Source organism: Thunnus maccoyii, chromosome 23 (assembly GCF_910596095.1).
Source record: "Thunnus maccoyii chromosome 23, fThuMac1.1, whole genome shotgun sequence".
NCBI lineage: Eukaryota > Metazoa > Chordata > Actinopteri > Scombriformes > Scombridae > Thunnus > Thunnus maccoyii.
This window is the reverse complement of record NC_056555.1, coordinates 12,808,735-12,831,450: the sequence shown is the minus strand read 5'-3', so window position 1 is coordinate 12,831,450 and position 22,716 is coordinate 12,808,735. Positions and strand designations below refer to the sequence as shown.

The window sequence follows — 22,716 nt, the reverse complement described above, 5'->3', positions numbered from 1 at the left end:
ACTCAGGTGGGTCTGGGTCCTGCCTCTGGGAAGGGCGGGGCTGCAGGTGACGCACCTAAGGTGTCAGGTGTCTCTGCAGGTTGGTATCGTTACTTTTCGCTAGTATTCAGTACTGTTTTTTGGGTTGTTTTTTTTCTGAAACACATCTGACAGACAGGCAGACAAACAAAGCAGAATACTTAACAAATTCTATCTAACCAGTAATTATAAGTACTTAAGTACAATTTTGAGATACTTGTACTTCACTTGAATATTTCCAGTTTCTGCTACACTACATGTCAGAAGGAAATATTATACCTTTTTTCCACTACATTTATTTGACAGTTAAAGTTACTTAAGATTTTCCCTACAAAATGTTTTATCAGTTTATAAAATCTATGCTATAAAACATCTTTTTACAGATTCAAGTCCCCCCAAAAAGTTGTTAGAATTAGTTCCACCGTCACCAGTAACATTACAATGCTGCTTATACATTAATGCACCAATAATAATATTGGCAACATATTAATTAATACATAATTCTTAAAGGGACCATTCAGCTGTATAAGGAGGCTTTGGATCCTTCAAGAACATTTTGCTGATAACGTTATGAGATAAGAATATATATTATTAGACAGTGGTATTACTACTTCTACAATGGGATCTAAATACTTGATATTTCACACACACACCTAATTTGACTTAAGCACACAAAGTTGAATATTTAACTCCTTTTTTTGTGTTAATATTTAATTTTGATTTAGCAAAACAATGACTCTGGTGCCCATATTTGTGAATGAAACCGCCAATTATGGAAGTTAACATGTGCAGGGTACTGCTCTCACAGTGGTAATGGACTACTTCAGTTGTCAGTAGTTGTCTACCAGATCAATTTTCCACCTTGGACCACAGCACCACCCTCTTTGGCAGGAGTTGTAAGAGGAAACTGCTGCTAGAAACAAAGGGCAGCTCCCACTAGGCATGTCTTTCCAGGGAAATGAGTCACTATGAGTCTTTAGAAATATTAAATTAAATAAATTGAAAGGTAATTTCAAAAGAAAGTGAAATTTTCCCAACAATAACTAATAACAGATGGTTGAGGCTGTTTTTATTTGACTAAAGGTCCAAATTTGGCTCTGTATGCTGTGGGTGAAGATTCTCAGTTATCCAGGTCTTAGTTATCCAAGGAGGGTTCACTCGAGGGCAACTGGACTTGGTTGTAGTTACAAGTATCTACAACCAAGTCCACTTGCCCTTGACTCTGTATGCTGTTGACACTGTGCTGCAGGCACCTGCTCACCCTGTTCATTACCCAGATAAGACCAAAGACCATTTTCTATTCTACTTTGTTATTTGGTACTTTTATTGTTAAGATGTTATAATATTCCTTATCGTGTTGCTTCCAACCAGGCTAGATTACCAGGTAAAGCTTTCCTGCAGCCCTGGAACAGATGCCCTGCACACCTGATCCTGGTGTCAAAATGTAATTTTATGGTCCTTGTCATGTGATACTGTGCAAACTGTCTAAACCAAAAATGTCAGCCAGTAAAAGTGTACCATTACAGATGCTAATCCCTGCTGAGAATGGGGGGTCGGGGCAGGAATTGGCCCACATTCTTACCCGGCAGCTTGATAGCAGGTTGATCTAGTCAAGACTCCAAAGCTATTAATACACTATAGATAAGAAAATGTCATTTTTAAGTGTCATTTTTCCTCATAGACTATGTGTAGAGTAGATGTTGCATTCAAACAAATGAACATTCAAAAACAGTTATAGTAAGAGTTTTCCCCCTTTAATGCATTCTTTTTTCAAAAACAATCTTTCCAGTCCAGCTCTTACAGTCACTTTGACTTTAAACTTCACTGTGCATATGACAAAATGGTGACAAAACTTAGTTCACTTTGATTAAAATGCGCCACACGACACATCTTCGTGATTTTACAATGTGTTCAGCAAACATTCAAGCTGTCTAAATCCACATAACAGTCATTTAGAGGCTGTATTTGAACATGTATATTTAATTTGAGGGATTCTTACACGGAGGAAGAAGGTGTTTCAGGGGGACATGGAGACAAAATGTCAATATTAATGGGTTTAAGTTAAATTTATGTTGATTTGGACTGCAGTCTGAGATAGTCTTATATGCTCAGTTGTATGACTGTGGAGTGGATTTTAAAAACAGTATGAGGTTAAAAGTGCCTGAGGTTCATTAGTGATAATTTCAACAATGGAGGATGAAGTAAATCTCTAAAACACACATTTTTTTCACATTATTAATGACTATATTCTGAAATAACATTAACTGTATCATCAAGAATGTTTCTGCCTGAACACCGACACATTTTTTAATTTGGCACAAGTCATATTTCACTTTCATCAACCCCACTTTAAATACATTTTCATACATACATTAAGAGGTCTGAAGTGTCCTCATTTAACCCGTCAAACAAGGCGTGGCTGAATCACTGTATCAGAGCTCATGATACTCCAGAGTTATCAGACTTTGTAATTATGGCATTACAGGAAAGCAAGATTTTAAAGCATGATATATGTTTGTGTGGCATGGGAAATGATAAAGGAGGTTTTTACCGCTATAAAACAGAATGAATGAACATTTGTCTGTCAGTTTATGACAACTTAAAGCAAATTTTCTTTCCAAGACATTCATCTGATCCTTACAGTCCTTTCCAGGAACCTCAAAACATTACATGTCTTTATTTTAGAAACACCAATTTCCTCATTTATATGTATACTCCTTGATAGTCGTTTCATGTGCCTGGTTGGCCATAACAAACACAGGTTAATTAGCAAAATGCTCTCTCTCTCACTATATATATAGATATATAGTGTTTTAAAAAAAGCATTACATTTTCTGCCCATTTCTCTAAAAATTTTAAATCCAGTCTGTGAATTCTTTGTCCACCTGAAGTTTTAGATTACCTACTATCCTGTCTGTGCTGTCTGTAAGACTACATGTCTTATTAAACTCTTCAAATCATGTTTCGAACGCATTAATTCCACCCTCAACATTTCATACTGAGACACAAACCAAACTAGTCTTCACATCCTAAACCTGTGGCACGTTGTCATCGATACAAATACATACTCAGTGGGGGGGGGGTCTTCTACATGTTTTTTTTTTTTCTCTGCCATTTGTACATTGTTAAAAAATATATAAAATATTACGAGAAAATGTACAGGTTCATTCAGGTTAAAAACACATTTTTCAATATTTCTCTTCAAAGCTATTTACAAATCTCTGCGTGTTCACTAGTCGTCATTCAGCGGTCAACACAGGGCTGAGCGGGTGTTTTGAGTGATGGTTGAATCTGACATGTTAACTGCTAATATGAGCCATTTATGTATGGATTTCTGTCTTCATTTTCTATGTTTTGTTTCAGCAGTGATGAAAATCAAACAGAAAGTAATAGAATATTTATATTAAAACGGCATTACTTTTTATTTTTGAACCAATAAAGACTTTTTCCTGATAGATTCTCAATCTGAGAAACAAACTGAGATCAGCGACTCTTCAAAGCCTCCTGGGAGACAAATAATTCCACTGTAGATGATTGAAAAAAAAAAAAAAATGTCATGTACATTGCAATCATGTCATTTGGTGGACAGTTTTAGCCAAATTGCCTTCAGCAGCATGAGTGCATAGTTGTAACATGAGGAGTCCCAGTGAGAGAAGAAAAAAAACTGCTGCGTAAATATTTTGAAGAAAACCCACATTCATTTTTTTTTTGTAATTAACAGAGTTGAAACAAACTGAACTGACCCACAACTATGGTTCAAGGCAGCACATTATACCCAAGTCTGCCCCGTTAAACACTTTTACTTTGTATAAATGGGAAACAATAAGCATCGATGTAAGGTATGTGGCTTTAAACAGACAAGTTTGTTGGATCAGTCAAGGTTAGCTGACTCGTGACTCGGACACTTTGGCTAAAGTTTAACTATAAACACCGTAGTGTTGTGTCAAAGGATATCAAACAGCATCGTGACTCATCCAGTCTTCAGTTTTCTGAGGTAGCAACTCACCGACAGCTGATACGGGTTCCTGTAAGACCTTTTGACCCTAAAAAGGCCACAACTTTCATTTCATTTTATTCTGTATTATAAATAAAAATTATTATTAATGTAAAGTGTATTACTGTCACTTATTTTAATGCCACCATACTTTTTTTTGTTTAAATAAGATGTTAATAGGTGGATATATCATTTTAAGCCAATTCAAAAGGTCATTAATCATTTGTTGTGTTAATAATTAATGGTATCATGGTGTAAAGAAAATTCTGCTTTACATTAAAATCAAACAAATCAGTGCTGTGGTGTCTTTTTTTTATGTTAGATCCATGTAGTCATATATGATATCTGCTGTTATCATCATGCGTTGATGACTGAGACATCATTAAGTCTAGAAAACAAACATTCCCCCATCATGGACGTGCTTTGGGGTCAATTACCCCTTATTGACTAGAAAGCATATCCATTCTGCTAAAAGAAAATAAAAATAACCGTTAGTGAAATAAAATGACCCAAATACAACATTCATACAAGTATAAGTTTCTGTAAGGCATTCCTTCACCAGGTCTCACATGTGTCATTCGTGCCAGCAGTCAGCAGCTTCCTCCTCCTCCCAAACTCCGGCTCATCAGTCTGGTGTTTGCCAGCAAATCAAAAGTGTTCTTGAGTAAGCCATATCCACAGTTTTTTCTGTCCGAGATGTGACAGTCACATGAGTCTTTAACACAGTCCCGGCAATGGCTTTGGTCTGTCCTGCAGCTAAGACTAGAAATTATACATACATTGGAGCCGCAACCCCGAAAAGTCATAGATTCATGCAAGACTGTACAGACTTTCAGTACTGCCCATGTTTGCAGCTGGAAAGGACAGGACAGGAGGGTTTAGGTGCAGTCCTATCTGCAGGAGGGGCCCAACACGCTGCCCGTTGAGGGCGAGGTGGCGGTAGCGCTGTAGTGGGGGTAGTTGTCGTTTGCTGGCGGGCTCGGGAGGATGGAGTTTCCGTTGGTAGGGGAGCAGCTGAGCTGGAGTCTCCGCAGGTACTCTGCGTGGACGGGTTTGTGGCTCTGCAGTACTTTAATGGCCTCGTCCACGGTGAACCACTCCCGCTTACGGCCTGCAGAGGGAGACAAAGAACAATGTAAGAGTTAAAGGAAGCTTTTAATATCAGGCTTTCCTCATATGCACAAATATAATGCTATTAGAGACTCATAATATACAATTATATGAATTTTGTGTTATTATAAGAAAATGTCCCTTCTCCACCGGTGCTTCCAACATTGTGTGCATGCTATTTCTTCTGGTATATGTATGCACTAAAAATCAAGGAAATCATAAGCTTTAATCAGTATAACATGTTACTTTTTTAACTGTGATAGTAAGCTGTTTTTTTAAGATATGTTTTGGGGCATTTTTTGCCTTTAATGGAGAGAAGATAGTGGAGAAGCAGACAGGAAACAAGGGGAGAGAGATGGCTTTGACTATGACATGCAATAATGGTCCCAAGCAGGAGTCAAACAAGTGACGTTGCAGTTATGTGGAATGTGCTGCAACCATTTGGTTACCAGGGAGCTCAAGGAAGTCATTTTAATGCTTTGTTTTACAGGTCCTTTCTTTTTATAACAATTTCCTAGAAATTGCAGCTATGTAACGGTTCATTTCCAGGACATTTTACAGAGACAGTGGTGCAATTTGGTACAAATTATAAGAAAAAACTGCTGGTTTAGTTACCAAGTACCCACTCATTATATTTGGGTTTCTAGTTGTTAATTTGCAAAAATTTGGAATAAATTAGACTCTTAACAGTTCTTTAACTGGCAGAAAATACTTTGTTTGAATTAGTATTGGCATGTTAGATTACTTCTTATATACTGCCAAATTATATAACCCTTTCAAAGAAATGTCCTAAGAATGAACAGTTACACATCAACTACTTTTAGGGAATTATTGAAAAAAAAACCCACATGAATCTACAACTCAATCAACTTAACCTTTTTTTTTTTTTTTTTTTAACCTATTTTTCTTATACTTGTACCATGTTCTTCAGGATGGGAGGCAAAGGTCTTCAAGTATCTAAAACTAAGTTCAGTTACCCTCAATTCAACCCTCCTTAATAAATAACCATGACCTGAAAGACTGAGAATCTTCACAGAAATCTATACATCTATTCCAGGAAATTAGTATAGAATTAAGGGACCTGTAAAATAAAGCACTGACAAAGTAATAGTTCACTGTAATACCTTAAATCAGGAAGTATAATGTATGGCCACAAGAGGCAGTGTGTATTTAAATATCATCCTCATCTAATTGATTTGTCTGGTAAATACAATCAATTAAAACAAGGGAGGGTAGATACTGCATCTCTACCACACACTAATAATAAATGCATGAGTATGCACATGAAATCAAGACATATTTACTTACAAATGTGCACACATACAGAAAAACTCTTTAAGCTTTCATTGTGAATTTGAAAACAAGAAAGGAGCTAATTCAGCAGGCTCTGGTACATACTTTAACAGGTAGATTACAGAGAACAGCTGCTTTCTACTGACCACATAACATATGTAAGGCTGGATACTGGCATCCAGGCTACTGACACCTGTAATATACTGCAGCCAAGACCTGCTGCAGCTAAGATCAGCGGACCAGATTTATAGGCACGTGTTTGCACTGCACACCCCAATGCCCATATGGCCTCCACATAAATAAAAAGACAGTGCATTGTAAGAGGTGAACTACTGCCCAGTAGAGCAAGTACCTATGTTGACGGAGTCTTCCCAGGCCTCCAGCGTTTCGGTGACAGTCAACACATACACATACGTCCGATGCTTCCGGTCTTGGTTTTGCTATGGGGATCAAAAAAAAAAAAAAAAGGAATTTGAATATTTGATGATGATACAAAACCACAAACACAAGCAAAGATGTCTTTGTTGTTAATGTTGTGTGCACACAATCAGAGTTATTCTGATTTTTAGCTGCAGGAGTGCTAATATGCATTAGGCTACAATGTTCTTGTAAACACAAGATATATTACATGCTGCTAGGTTACTAAATAACAATATATATGGTTATTTATGCATTTTATACCCTTATATGTGCACTTTGTAATACATATGTATAATACACTTCCTAAGTATCATGAAGCCAAAAAAAGCTCACCTCAAACACACCAAGCAGACGTCCTAGCTTGCCCTTCACACCGGCCTGAGGAATAAAAAGAAACAGAATTTTTTTTTTAAAATCACAATTTCTTCAGTACAAGAGGAGCAGAATTCTTTTTGCATTGTCATTTGAGCAGCTGTGGTCTCACATAAAATCGCAAAGACAAATAGAGGGTGAAAACAATAGAAAAGCGGTTTTCAAACCACAGACTATATTCTGTGTCAAAACAATGACTCACCAGATTTTTTTCTGATATAGAAATGCCTGACAATTACCCAAACACAAAAGGTTCAAAATTAAACTACAGAGTAAGTCACTGAGCTTTTTTTTTTTTAATCAAGTTCATTTTTGTTTTCTGTGGACTTGTAGCTTATTCAGGAAACTCTTTTAAACTGTCAAACTATAATTGTTGTTTCTGTTAAAGGTGTTGACTGATTTCTATATGGAACCTTGTGGTGTTTGAGATGATATAACATCTTTAGGAGGAACGTTATTTGAACTTAAAGTAATTCTAATAGACATCATTATCAATCATTTGTACTGTCGTTTTGGCTGGAAAACCAAACTTGGCTTGAATCCTGAAAGAGTAATTATGTCCTTTTCATAACACTTAACAGTTGTTTTATTAACTTAGATGTGCTTCATCGGAATCAAATGACTGTCAAGACATGACATCTGTCTTTTCCCCCTTTCCCCCGCTCGGCATACTTCACAAGTGTCACCCTGTCCCACTGATGTATCCAGCGGACTGGCCTGTGGGGGCCTGTGAGTGCACTGGAATCTAGCGAGGAGCCAAGTTTAGACCGCTGACATGGCTGAGAACACAAGGTTCTCAACTAGCGGGACCTCTGGAATACCACCAGACTCCTCAGTCAACCAGCTACTGACACCGTGGCCCTTTAAAAATTTTGCCCTTGGCATGCATACCGTACTGCTGGCAGCTGGTTGCAACCACGCAACTCCAGTTCTGCTTGGAAATGGACAACTGATAAGGCTGGAAAGGGTCATGTTTAACTTAAAGGATGACAAGATGTGACAGATCCAAAACATCACAAGTGTAATGTCCTCAGAAGCCAGACTTTCTCCCTCTGCTACCATGTATACAAATATCACCACACCGCCTAAAATGTGTAGTGTAGATTACAGTTTTTTCAACATGACAACAATACTACGCTCCTGCTGTTTTTGTCCTCTTTCCTTCAAATATAAAATATTTCAAAGATATATGGCACTACCCTTTTTTAAAAAAAAAAAAAAAAAAGGTTCTTGGTCAAAACTATGACAGAAAATTGTTTGAACATGCAGAAAATTCTGCAGTTTGAACACAGGTAGATGCAGTAATTGAAGTTCTTGGTGCTTTGGATCCCTGTTATACAATGGACAGGTGGTGTTTGGATGCAGGTTAAGTTGGAAATGTGCTTGAGACTTTGTGATTATGATTGCAGAATAACTTCACTTTCAAATCAAGATAAAGTTGACGAAACAAAATAAACTCTTATATTTATTCACCTCCTCAAACACTTCTCGCACCGCAGCGCCACACGGCTCCTCTTCCGGCTCCATCCCTCCACCAGGGACAATCCACTGGTCCGGGTGCCGACTGCTGCTGACCAGCAGGACCTGTCAAAGAAAGCACAAATTCAGGAAATGTAGAACAATCAATCCTTTTGTTTTACTGCTCAATGAGGGTTTGTGTCTATGTGTGTCCCTTGGAGACACAGCTCATATATTCTCATATTTCCACTCACTTATCTAGTTTAGTTTTGACAAGGAACTTTGTAGGCACATTTTTTGGCACCCAGCTGAATATTCAACATCAACTTGGTGACTTAATTATTTTTTTCAGTGGCCAAACCAATTTTTCAATACTATACTTTATGGATTTATGTATGCATTTGTGTTCTTCTATATATTTTCTTCTCAAATGCTTCAAGTATTTGTCAACTTAGCAAATAACACTTTTAGGTTTTTTTCCAGTCTGGTGATGACGTTCAATCAAAGCCAATGTTGAAGCCTCTCCGACACAACTTGACCCCGGCAAAACAATGCATGTAAACCAAGCATGAACGACTCAAATTCTGTCAGTGCTCCCCTGAGCGGCCTATGAGGCTCGAATTACACTACAGTTGCAGTGTGCACTGATACGTGCAGATCAGATGTGTCTGTGTCTGCCGTTTCTGGCAGTATCCATATAGCAACCACAACAGACAAGCACACCTGCTGTAAACATGTGCGTGGAAATATTCAATCATCTTAAAAAACACACAGTCTGTGACAGGACACACGTCATCATCATATCAACAACCAATACAAGGAAAGCCAATGAAATAAGACTCTTTGGTGATTCATTTACTTGTGATTCAAATACATTTTCTCCACGTATCCGTTACACTACTGAGGTCATGGCTTACGATCTCTTTCACAGCTTTTGTAAGTTCAAGAATTATTCTATAATACACAACAAGCAGTGAATGTAAATATACATGCATAAAACAGAGAAACGGTTGTAAAGCAGCTTGTGCAACAGATGGTAACATCCACCTCCGCCACCCATCTGATCACCACTAATCTGCCAGAAAAGTCAGTCTGTCAGTTAATCCTAACTCAGCTTTCGCATAGCTTCCCTTACGTTCTCTAATGGGATTGTGGTTGCTGGTATCAGGAGGCCCTCTGAGGCTCCTTCTGAGGGCCAAACCGATTGGATGGCATATGCCCGAGGGGCCTTGACAGTGAGCGTTATCTGCTGCCGCTTTCCTCACGTGCCACACTCACCAAACTCAACCACCTGCTTATTCCCAGCTGATACTACTATACATGTAGGTTAGAGAGGCAGCAGGAGGAGGGAGGGGGGTTGCATGTGTGCAGCTATACTCTGTGAATGTCGCACGTTGATGTGGATTAAGTACGTGCATGCTCAGTAAACATTTCCTGAGGATGAAAAGGTTCCAGAGGAATCCACGACAGGTGTTTATTCTATACAGCAGGTGTACGTCCTACATGGTGTCCAGTAAGTGACGTGCGTTAAAGGAACTGACATTTACACTTATAGCTCAAGCGCTGCTATTGCAGAGTATGACGTCTTCTCAGTAGAGTGCAAACTATAAAAAATGTGTAAAGTTTAACATCGTAACCTTCTTGAGAACAGCATGGCCTTTCCAAACAAGGTGAACTAAAACACACAAAATATGAAATGGAGTTCTGCCAGAAGTCTGTTTTCATATTGGCTACTTTTGTGCCGTGTGTTCCTCTGCGGGACGGGCAGTGTCTGTGCTCTGACATAATAAAATATTCATTCTTTCTTTCTTTGTGTTAGGGGTGTGTTAAGAGATTTCACAGCGCTCCCACCCCCCTGCCCTCACTGTCTGATTTTTTGTGCGTCTGTGTGTCGAGCTGCAGCCAGCGAGGCTTAAAGGGAGATCGCTGGTGTCAACGTGTCCTAAGCCGACAGTGTGGGATGTATACAAAACAAAAGCTACAAAGCTTCCGGAGCAGCGAGGACAAAGCAGATTTCTGCTCTGGTTGTTCCATTTTTATCGTTTGGTTGCTGCCCCGAAAGGAACTCTTTATTTTGTCTATCCACAGAATACAGCACAGGCTACATTTAGTTTTGTTTTAATGAATTTAGGAATGTAGAGCACTGAATCGACATATTACAAACTGTATATAATTAGAAATTTGATTCTTCACGTCTGTCTCACATGACTACAGCTACATTTCATAAGAGGGAGCAGCAGGGGTTTGGTGCTGCCTTTTGAGTCTTGCTAAAGGACAATACAAGACGTTATCATCACAGGTAAAATCAAGCTGGCAAGCATCTATGCATGTGTAAGAAACCTCGCCAATCCAGTTCAGCAATGTAATTCCATGATAACATAGTAGACTGACACCTAATTTATGCAGAGACTTTTTTCTTTCTAGCCATTTCTTTTAACTTACAAAAGACTCAATTTCCCTTTAATTCAATTGTTAACAAGACTAAGCTTTCAACTGAAGTGCCCGACTACAGTTGAAAGCATGACGATAAAAACAAAATAACTCACACTGTCGTGATATATAGGTCAATGGTCAGCTGACAGCTGAACTTTGAGCACAGAAAACCCACTTATATTTGGAAAGAGGGACAGGGTGAAGGAGAAACCCCAGAGGTAACACTGCAGTGTTTCCCGGTGACATTTCACTGTTTTGCTACTGCCAGTGTCTCCCAGGGGCCCCCTACGGGAAAAGGGAGGTGGACAAATTCTATAGCTACATAAAGTAAATCTTCTCTGAGCAATGAAAAACACTACGGACAGATGTCAGACTCATCTGGTGTTAGCTGACCGCTATATTTTTCCCCAAAATCAGTGCAAAGCTACACAAGAAAAAGCTTCAACACCTGGAAAACCAAAAATGACATGTCATCACTAGTAGAATGGAAAAGTACATGAGCCTATGAACAGTCTGATCACTATAACTTGTAACTGATGAACAATCTTGAATTTGAGGTATCAGCACTACCATCAGTAGTAAAACACAGTGGATGACAGCGAGTCCTCTGGCGTGGCCTCAACAGAGACAGCAGGCAGGAATATTCTGGAGGACATAAACACCTCCTCCTCTTCCCCAATGAGAAATGCCCGTCGCTGTCAAATAAAGTAGCCTACAAATGCCAAGCCAGGCTGGGTGCTGGGAGGAGTGAATGATGGTAAGTCTAAAACACTCAAGCACACAGGGGCTGAATCAATATTGCTAAGACAGTAATATAGTCGCTGCATTATCCTGGTATCAACAAATAAGAGAGGAGTCATAAAGCGGGAAAGTCAGAGACAAACAGCAGGAGAGGTAAAGGCTGAGAGCGACTGAGCACCTCCATTTCTGACTTTATGATGAAGCTTCCTCTCCCACTGATAACCTCCCCCTCCCACTTCCAGTTTGACATTATTTACAGTCTGCTGCAATACCTTCGATATCTAGCCTCTGGGTTTAAATCTGATAAACATGGAGGTTACTGCTACATGTAAAACTGTTATCTGGGTTCATTTAATTCATTATAACTTTATATATAGTTTACTTTGATAAAGGCCTTTGAGTGTTACACATTAGGTTGCTTCTAAATCATGAAACAAACAGAAAATGATTTTAATGGCATCATTTAAAGTTTGTATTCAGAAGTTAAAAATTAAACAGTTAATTTAAAGTTACTTTAACTTTACTTAACTTTTTAGCCAGTTCGGGGCAACTCCAGAAAAAAAACGTGTTATAAAGATATTTGTTATAAATGTTATAAAGACGATACAGCAAACTTGTCACCAAACATTTACCTATTTACACATCCAGCAGACATGGAGCAACATTAGCATTCAACTGGAGTCGTGTTTCCAATTTTTACTCCGCTTTTAGTTCTGTTTTTGTTCTCCACCAACTGGAAGCGACCCTGATGAGCGCGGTGAGACTGAACGAAAACCAAAAGTAGGGTTGTGGGCTGGGAAACCAAAACAACGAGCTGAAAGAAGCTTTAAAACTCTGTACAGCTGAGGGGAACTCCGGGAGGGAGTCAAGTTACTACAAGTAATGCCTCTCACAGTACATAGAATACCCATAAAGCTGTACACGCACTTTCCCTTTAACTGCATTTTGATTTCTGCGAAGCAACATGACACAGTTGTGATAGAAATTCATTTCATAGAAGCTATTAATCAGATACACACCCTGCTTCCCAGAAAATCTTGTAAATATAGAATCAAAGTTCACTTGTTTGTGAACGAAATGAATGAAACGTATAAATGAGTCACTGTCACTGATTTTAATCTTTTAGACTGAAACGCTAGCGTCACTTCTTTAATTTTGGGTTTCTACAGCCTTTCACTGATTTAAGGCTGTATAAAAATAATTAAAGCAGCTCTCTTGGCACACAGGCCTCAAGATACTCACATGCTGTTTAACTCAGGTGCCCTGTTGAGCTCTCTGTGCACTGTCAGGTTCCTAGTTTCCCCTGTTGGGAGTGAAATTGTAGTCATGGAGTATCTTACCCTGAGGGCTCAGCTTTCTCCTTTCCTCTCAAAAACAAAACAGTCCAGCAGCATGTACAGCTCTTATTTCACCGCAACTGGGTCTCCTGCGTCTAGGAACTGATTGTGTGTGTATACGTATGTGTTTAAGGAAAGCATTCATATTACAAAGCCCAACTTCTCAGGCTTCTTTGGGAAGACAATAGCTATTGTTAGCCAATCAGAGTTCCAGATTGTTTTTCTATACTTCAACAAGTGCCATCTCTGTGATGGCATGAGTAGCCTGTCAGGGCCTGAAAAGTTTTCTCAGAACTTGCCATAGTGACTTTCAGAAAGAGTTTTGCTCTCCATTATGGTCCTTAGACTTAAAACTCATGCATCATGATGACATCTGCACATGAGTAAGTGAGCGGATACGCTTGTGTGTGTATGTGTGTGCAAATCTTCAAGATCTGTGTGTTGTACAGCCAAACACTGGAGGGCTCAGGGAAAGCTTTTTGTGCCAGTCTAGTGATACCAGACTGGGATGTTTTTAGTGTATATTGTGTAATAGTTTGTTTATGCCATTCACAAAGAGGGGGATGAATTTAGACATGCAAGGATATGCCACAATAAAAGGGATAAGTCTTGATTTTGCGACACAAAAAAGGGTTTTTCCAAGACTGCCTGATCCACAACATCGGAAGTGACTGGATATAGTTTTTGCCAAAAAATTGATTTTATGTAAATGGAGAGATCGTGTCACTCAACGCATTCGAGACTGCCCTAATGTAGACTACTGCTGAAAACTTCTTAACTTGAAGGAGACACTTACAAAAATGAATACTCTTCTTTGGATAATAAAGTATAATACTATGTAATCACCCTTCTTAGCATGTCAGCACACAGAAAAAGGAAGGTCTTTGTGTGTGTATTTAGGTTTTGATATGGGTCATTGTGTTTCTCATTTCCATTTTGTTTGCATATACTGTAAAATGAAGTAACCCAAAACCTGTGTCAAAAAAATCCGAAAATGCTTTGAGATACTAATGATAACATCCTGATATAATTGTATTTTTAATTAGGTTTAGGGTGGGAAAACACTTCTGAAATGTACACAAATCCCCTCCAAAGTGGGTCTAATATTGAATATCACTGAGAAAAGTCTAAGACACAGCAACAATATATGTCTGTCACCTCATATTCATTATTTACATGGTAAAGGCTCCTTTAAATCCTCATCCACATAACTGCTACGCAGCTGTCGCTCAAGGCCGGCGGGATGCAGCATAATCATGAATGACCGCTACATGGTTATGGATGCTTATGGTGAGAAATGTGGTGAAGTGGCGCAGCATTTGACAGATGACTAGTAACAGACTGTATTCTTGTCTCCTCACTAAAGACAAGCCGATGTTAAACCCGACATTTAAGGAAACGTGCAACAGAGCGCCTCGCCCCCTCTGTCTGAGATACAAGCTAACAGGAAGCTATGCGGAAGTACAACGCGCTCGTCTTCAAAACAAGAGCTTTAGTTTATAATAAAACTATATTTATAAATCACTTTTCTTAACAATGTTACAAAGTGTATCACTAAGAGATGAAAAAGTGTACGCAAAAAAATAAAAATACAACAAAACAATTATAAAAATATAAATGGATAAAATGAGATAAAATAAAATTCACATAGAGATAAACGCTTTTTTTTTTTTTTTTTTAAAGAATGTGTTGCGAAGAGATTTAAAAACAGCATTTACATTGCAGCCATGCAGGTAGCTCTCGGTCTCAAAAGTGAAGTCAATACGGAAGTGCCTTCAACCTGCGTTCTTTCTAATGGTCATCATGTTCAGTGTTTGGTTGTACTAAAAGACCCTCTAATGAGTCAGCTTTTCAGTTTTCCAGTATGTACATTTAGTTTCAATGGTTTTAGGCCACTTTTTCGCTAACGAAAATTAGCATTAAACTTAGCATTATCACAGTTAATCACAGACTGTAAACACACCGTACTAACCAAGCTAGCAGCTAGCGCTAGGGTCAGCTCCACCCTCTCGTCCCTGTATGGTCACTTCTGGCTCCAAAAGGCAAAGATGGCGACGGTCAAATCGATAAACTCAAGGCTTCAAAACGGCAGTCCACAAATGTCAATATTTTATTATAGTCTATGATTGCAGCCCATTTTGCAGCTGCTGGCTGAAGTGCTCTTGTTCAATACTGGACCAATTTCAAAAACTGTCAGCCACAACCATTAGTCACTTAAACACAAAAAGATGGAATAGAGAGTCCAGACTGAAAAATACCGAAGTTACCCTTTAATTGCGGTTTTTATTTTGAAAGTCACAGCCGGTAGTAGTTTGTTGCTAACTGACGTTACCTTGACAACAGCCTCTTTTTCTCTTTCCTCCTCAAACTAGCCTGAACTGGATGGCCCAAGGCGCACCAGCAGCACCAGCGCGGAAACACAAACCAAAACAGTCGCATTGATAGAAATAGGAGAAGCCAAAAAGCAAAACATGATTAAAGATTACTGACTGTTTTATTCACGGTCACCCCTGTGCTCGCTGAATGACTGGGTGCAGAGGGGGAGGGGGCGGGGGGGGGGTGACTAGGCCACAAAGTCATATGCAACCCCCCTATATGTTGCTCATATGGTCCAGTTATGCATGGCGGGATCTCTTACCTCCTCTTCACGCTCATTCTTGAAGCACAGACACGCTGCTCGTTTCTTGAAGCCCTCGCCATCGTATGTCCTAGTCTGGTTTGGTTTAAGCTTCATGTTTGATTTATTCTGCCTCCTCCAAGATAGAACCGGCAAAAAAAAGCAGAAAGATGGGGGCGAGTTAACAGCAGAGCCGCCGCATCGTTGCTGCTCTCTGCATGCGTGGTCCGAGATGGTCAGTCATTAGAAGAGGAGGAGGAGGAGGAGGGTTGCTGGTGAGACTCCAAGGTGCCCGTCAGGCTGTCGTGGATTTATGTTTTCCCTCGTAAAATCAGTGCGTGTGAAAGATTTATGCAGGTCAAGGCTCCAGCTGCTGCCTGTGATCTCCAATCGGCTATGTGTGCAGCCCTGCAGGCAGTGATCTTATGTAGACTACACAGCACAGCCCTCCTCTGGATCCATTTGCGCATGGCCGCTGACTCAGTACAATGAACAAGCAAGACTGGAGTTTAAGATATACAGGTCACTCCTCTGAGGCAGGGATGAGCTCATTGGTTGTGGTATTCTCAGTAGGTGGAGCTACAATCCTGGTCAAAACAGTTAGAATAAACAAATGCGTAATTTCTGCGGATTTCCACCAGCTTGGGACAGGACATGGAACATTATTGGAACCCTGTAGTGACATGTTAAAGTTGTTGGTTTGGTTTATTCTGTGTATTAGGCAGTAACCTATAATTATCTTGATGTCAAAATTAATTTGCTGCAGGGCCCACACAGCAGGTAATTTTGTTATGTAAGTAAACACAAGTTAATTTTGCAGTAAGTACAAATCCCGACACAATAATTCTCTCCAAGGAGCTCAAGATCAGGTAATAAAACAAGACCCATCAAAATCAGAGGATTGTGCTGTAGTAGCACATATTTACCATATTTACAAACAGAATTAACCAACAAACACAGTTAACCTGGGGTTGTGAGGCCTCTGGGACCCCGAGGCAGTTCCCTGTTTTGCAAATCCATTTGACGTGTTGGTGTGATGCATAGCTTCTTATCACGCATGGGAAAATATATCTTGGCACTTTTTTAATACCAATATTTCTGCAGCCAGCACAGACTTACATCCAAAAAAGAAATGTTATGTAATATGTCCTTACAAATGTGAATCATCCATGTCCATCCTCAAAGCTTCGTTAATGTAAAGCCAGCTAATGAGTTGACTGATGTGATCAGGACATTTATTTTCAAACTCATTTAAAGGTTTAAAATGAAACTCAAGTTTTGAATGAAATACCTAAAAAAAATCAGATATTGAAGTGTAAAATTTTCCCTCATTGTCAAAAGTGAGAAACAAAGGATACAGATAAGTCGTTCTGGGACTAGAAAGGTCCCTTTATGTCCATGAGCAATAAGCATAAGACATGAAAAGAACCAGTTCTGAAGTCCTAAGTGTAAACTCCCAAAAAATATGTTAATAACGCTGCATTATTCATAACCCACCAGGCTTGGAGCCCCTTGAATTACTCTTACCTTTCCTCAAATTAATAAACCTCAGGCTCCATTGAGTATTAATGCCATCCACGGCCAACAAATAAAATCAGCCCTGTTATAATATCATGTGTTTACAGCCGATCATGGCATTTTTATTGCACTGTTAGGGGAGTTTTCTTGTGGGAGATCCACCTGTTATACAAACACATGAAATGTAGCGTACATTGTTTCCCTTTATTCACTGAATGAAAGCTTTACAAAAAGTTTTTATGTTTACAGGCTTCCCAGTGTCTGTAATTGCTCTAAACTTTTAATACTGCAGTACTACAATATTACCTGTAAACACATAGGCCTACTTTGAATATCTGCAGTCCTCTGGAGATGTTTTGTCAAAATAGTGCATGGGATAATTACAGCAAACCCAGTGTGTTGGGATATCAATCAGCGCTGCGACTCCCATCTTTCAATACATTTACATCATAACTGAGGTAAATTTCTGAGTCAGTCATAATCAGTGCAAGAAATAGGGAAGAGGTGCTTACACAATCATTTAAGCACATTTTCCAAGGTATTTTGACTAAATTACTTAAGATTTATGGTAACTAAGGGTCAGAGGTCTCAGTGTTGCAATGTCGGTGGGGGAGTTGTCACTTTGAATACACACCACTCCTAACTGCTCCCCCTGACTAAACACATTAGAGTAAATCTCAAAGTGTATCTGATGGCACTCCCATATTATGGCTGGGTTCAGGTTAAAGTCATGTAATAAAAGGTGAATGAATAATGCCATCCCTTCCCTCTGTAACCACTCAACGGGTGCGGTTGTAGTCACTTTTACTGCTCTGTAAGTAGCTGTATTTAGTCACTGTTTCAGTTATGTAATGACATGGGATTGATAGTCAAATGATAGTTTAATGATGACATAGTAGGGAGAATTTGTTGATGACACATACTGGTTTCACATCTTACCTCTCTCTCAGTTCACCTTTGACCTGCAGGTTGAAGAGAATCCACATGCAGTAGGCTAACAACCTCATAAAATTAAAAGCCAAATGACCTCCCAGAGACAAAGACTGATCAAAGAATGAGATTGATCAAAGTGGGTCAAAGAGGGAGTCATTTGTTTGTGAACATAATCAGTTGTTGCCAGTGATTCTTTATCTTATCTGACTGCCTTATTTCAGTCTGCAGTAGACAATTTGTGACATTATAATGCATGTAGTATCATAATTCCCTTTGACTCTAAATAGTTGTAAGATATATGTAGGCAGCTGATTCTTCACATGCATTTAGGAGGCATATGATAGATAAATGTCCTTTATGTAAATGCAAATTTAGCCATTGTTGGTCTATAATCTAATTGGTCAGTCCACCACTGTGGCCCAGACTGAAATATTTCCACAACTGTTCAATTAATTAATTTGATCAATTAATTAAAATTTTGTCCCCAGAGGACGAATCATACTGACTTTGGTGTTCCTCCGTCTTTTCCCCTAGCGCCATCAGTAGGTTGGCATTTCCAGCTTTTAAGGAAATGTTCGTAAAATTTGGTACACATTTTCATGTCCCTTCTAGGATGAATTGTAGTCACTTTGGCGACACCATTAAGTCAACATTTTTATTTGTCCAAAATTTTGTTTTATGAGTAGTCTTTTGACTATGTTTGACTTATTAATACCTGCAGAATGAATGATCATAATAATTAGCTGTACTCTGTTGTGTATGCCAATTAGCAAATGTCAAAGCACCACTGTGCCTATAAGCACAGCCTAACAGATGTCATTGTTTCATTGTTGTTGATGAAATCTCTCACTCATTTATTAGGAGTGGCTTTCAGATTGCAGAACTAACTGATGAGCTCACAGTTGTGTCATGGGACTAAAGCAACCAAACTATGATAAAGGGTCCACACACGTTAATCCTAACATACCTGCTTTGACCAATATTCTACCCCTGGGTTACACACTTGTCTGGTATGTAAGTGGTGGAGATAATTACTTTGTAGATAACCCAGAAATTCCTAAATGTTGATGAAGAAAATCACTACAGACAGTGGTCATCACCTGATTCTGACAGAAATACAATAAGCACAAAGGTCATCATGTTACCTGAGATCATACAGCATCATCAGCTTGTTTTTAGCAGGTTTACACTGACATGACGCTAATCTGATTACTTCAAAGATAATTTCAGCTCATTTACAAATGTTGCAACAACACAGTAATCATGTTAAAATGACATACAGGTACTAATAATTCATTTAGTTGCTCATATACCCTTGTTGTTGGAGATGAATGAGGGGAATAAATCTTGAAAAAGATCAAGAATGGATGATAAAAACCTTGAAATTAATAACGTGAATTTTTATATATAACTCAGTTAATCGTATACACTGTTTTTGATGGATTAAGAGGTAATGTTAGTCCAAAAGTGACTGAAAAAACTAGATTATGTAAGTCAGTCTGAACATTTTAGAGGATTACTTCAGGGTTAGAACAATTTTAGAGGATCATAGTTTCTATCAATGTTATCTTGGTTATGGAGGCATGTTAAAAATTTGTGTATTTTTAGGATTGTAATGCCCTTTAAATATGATATGATAGGACTAAAATTAGAAAGTATCCCGTCAAATCAAATCTTGCCCCCAAATATAACAACAGAAGCTGCGTCATGCCACCATGGCATCAGTCCTAAGAGGAAAATAAATCTTTCTGTCATCATGCTACTTGAAGTGGGTGGTTTATCATCATCTCCTTGCATAGCAAAGGAGGGCATTTTAGAAGTCCCCTTTTAGCCTAAGTGTGAAGGGAAGAGAGGGATCTAGTTTCTCCTGGCTCACATCGAGACAGATGGAGGAATGAAGGAGCCAGAAGTGAACGTCTGCCTATCGCTGTCCTCACTTTATCAGGAGAGTCCAAGGACATCTGCTTTATGACGGCATCATGAGCTCAAACTACACATGGTAACGGAGACAAACACACAAACAAATATATAAATACATATGTCACTAACTATCTAGTTTACATGTATAGTAACATCTACACAGACACACTCTCACACATGGAGTCTAATCTGCCTCCTCATTTGCCCGTGATCCACTCAGTGTTTGCAGCCAACTCAGATTACACATATAAAATCCTGAGCTGATTAGCTCACCCATAAGTCCCTTCTTTGACCTCAGCGCCAAGCCTTGATGTGAGGCATGTGAGGGAATGGCTACTCGCCAGATGGGGAAAATGAGCGCCCTAAAGCTGAAATGCTTTCTAACTCAAAGGATATAAATGTTCTGATCAAGATAGCAACAATGAGGAATCATTTATTCACCTAAATTTAGTTCATGGATAATCATTCAGTGGCTAACTCTAATTTTAGATTAGGCCATCCGTTTTCCTGTTAGGTCCCCATTATCAGACCACTTCAGTATGAAATTAAGCTTTAATAAACTCATCTTTCCTTTTTATCATCAGTAATATTCACTATGACAAGCTGAGATAGGAGAATTGTTTGTAGGTACTCCCAGTGAAGTGAATGTTTTCATGGGATGGAGCTCATCCAGTGATGAAGTGAGCTCCTGACAGCTGGCCAAGGCTGCCAAGATGGATGTGAGCTGCTGTCAGTGTTGAATATAGAGCCGATGACGCCTCTGCAAGTGGATCTATGCCCTCCATAAAGGTGTTTCTCCACCAAGGTAGCAACAGAGAGTGTAGAGAATTTGAGCCTTTCTACTTTGTCCTGAGCCAAATGTTAGCTCTACTGAACCTCAATTTTTAAGTTAAACTTAACCTCATCATAATTAGCCCAATATTCTGAAACACATAGTTGACATTGGCTTTCTAGCTATCTACTAGCTCTGAATGTATTGGAGCCACACAGGACGAGTTAATGATGAATGCTGGCAAGCTAGAGTTTAAATTACCATTAACTAGCTATAATTATAACTTAATTACAGGGTTATACTGACATAATTTTGATAGTTATGCCTAATGTTAAGCCAAAATTTGGCAACCCTATATCTCAGTAAATGTAAACAGTAAATGACAGTTATCCATAATGTGTATTATTGTGGAATTTCAGCATGTCGTAAACACAACATTGACATATCATCCCCTTATAAAGTTGATACAGTGAATGTGCTGGCAAATAGTGGCCTATTTACACAGAGAATACATGGAGCAACATTAGCATTCATTTGGAGTCGTTTTACAGGCTACCTGATGAATGTAGCCCCATATTCACTCTCCTCTTAGCTTTATTTTGGTGTCCGCCAACTCCTGAAGGAAATGTCTCTTTAGTTTTAGCTCTATAGCTGCTTCACTATGTTCAACAGCTAGACCCTCACTTTGTCTGTGCAGTTTAGTACTTGTGTACAATCAGTTAATCAGCTCTTTTGTTGAAAACATCTGCCTGCTGAAACTGGAGGAACAACATCAATGAGAACCAAAACAACAAAGTTACGGATTGTTAAACCAAAACAATGATCTAAGATGCTAAAATGCTCAGTTGAACTGAGAGCAACTGAGTTGGTGATAAAGCTCTGTGGGTTTGTCACGACACCTTTCACATTACACTTAGTCATTTGACCCATTTTTAATAAGCTATAACAACACTGATTAGCGCAACTTTAATCACATAAGTGCTGCTCAGATTATGCCTGCCATGAATGGTAGTATTACAGTCAGTACTAAATACAGTTGCAATTGTAAGACGGTCTGAAAGACACCAGCCTTTTTCCACTCAGTGCCCTGAGAGATCACATTGGAAAACATCCACATCTCTCTTAACAGTTTATATAACAGAATAAACAGAGGTCTCAAGGCCGTGGATGGAGGAATGACAATAACTTGGTTGTGAGGGTTTGTTGGTGCATATTAAAGCCTGTCATTATGATAGCTGAGCATAAAATAGACTCAACATGGGTAAACATCACTTAGAGATGAGTTACCCAGCGCAATCAGTGAGACAGGGAGAGATAGGGTGGAGTCACAGATTATGTTTTTTTATCGGCAGATTAATATTTAAAATAATACAAGTGTGTCCCAGTTTTGATGCTCTAGAAATTTTAGATTGAATATTCAAAGCTTCATGAATGAAGACTTTACTATGTACAGTAATGACTCTGTTAACTACTGCTGTTCGGATTGTTGAGGCTACCTTCAGGCAAATTGCTCTCACAATGATGTCTCTGTCTCCTTGAGGGAGAACAAAAACACAGACACTCTATAATCATGTGAAGATTAGGCTTTAAAGGGTATAAACAAAGCCAGACGGTGACAGTGTGCTCGCCAGAATGTGGGAAAGTAGTCTGAAACAAAACCCCACAGTGATGACACACACAAGCAAGATGTCATTCACCCAAATGAGTGGGTTAAAACACCGAACGTGACTGTGGAAAGGCCTGGAAAATCAAACGTACACGCACACCTGAGAGCTGACAG

At 39.0% G+C, this 22,716-nt stretch overlaps 1 protein-coding gene across 1 annotated transcript; it reads right to left on the bottom strand.

The window, feature by feature from the left end:
* Nucleotides 1-2,307: 2,307 nt before the first annotated feature.
* On the bottom strand, nt 2,308-16,284 carry nudt4b (nudix (nucleoside diphosphate linked moiety X)-type motif 4b). The gene is made up of 5 exons (XM_042403001.1): nt 15,815-16,284; nt 8,681-8,791; nt 7,169-7,213; nt 6,768-6,855; nt 2,308-5,123 (listed from the first exon to the last, which is right to left on the bottom strand). Exons 1-5 carry the CDS (start codon nt 15,908-15,910, stop codon nt 4,903-4,905), a joined length of 561 nt encoding a protein of 186 aa, XP_042258935.1. The 5' UTR covers nt 15,911-16,284; the 3' UTR covers nt 2,308-4,902.
* Between the last annotated feature and the right edge of the window lie 6,432 nt (nt 16,285-22,716).

Excerpts from the sequence above, each read along its gene's own strand:
- nudt4b (XM_042403001.1), bottom strand. The coding sequence starts at position 15,910 with ATGAAGCTTAAACCAAACCAGACTAGGACATACGATGGCGAGGGCTTC. Across the intron at positions 8,792-15,814 it reads AGAATGAGCGTGAAGAGGAG|GTCCTGCTGGTCAGCAGCAG; the intron begins GTAAGAGATCCC and ends TTTCTTTGACAG. Across the intron at positions 5,124-6,767 it reads GGAAGACTCCGTCAACATAG|GCCGTAAGCGGGAGTGGTTC; the intron begins GTACTTGCTCTA and ends CTCCCTCTGCAG.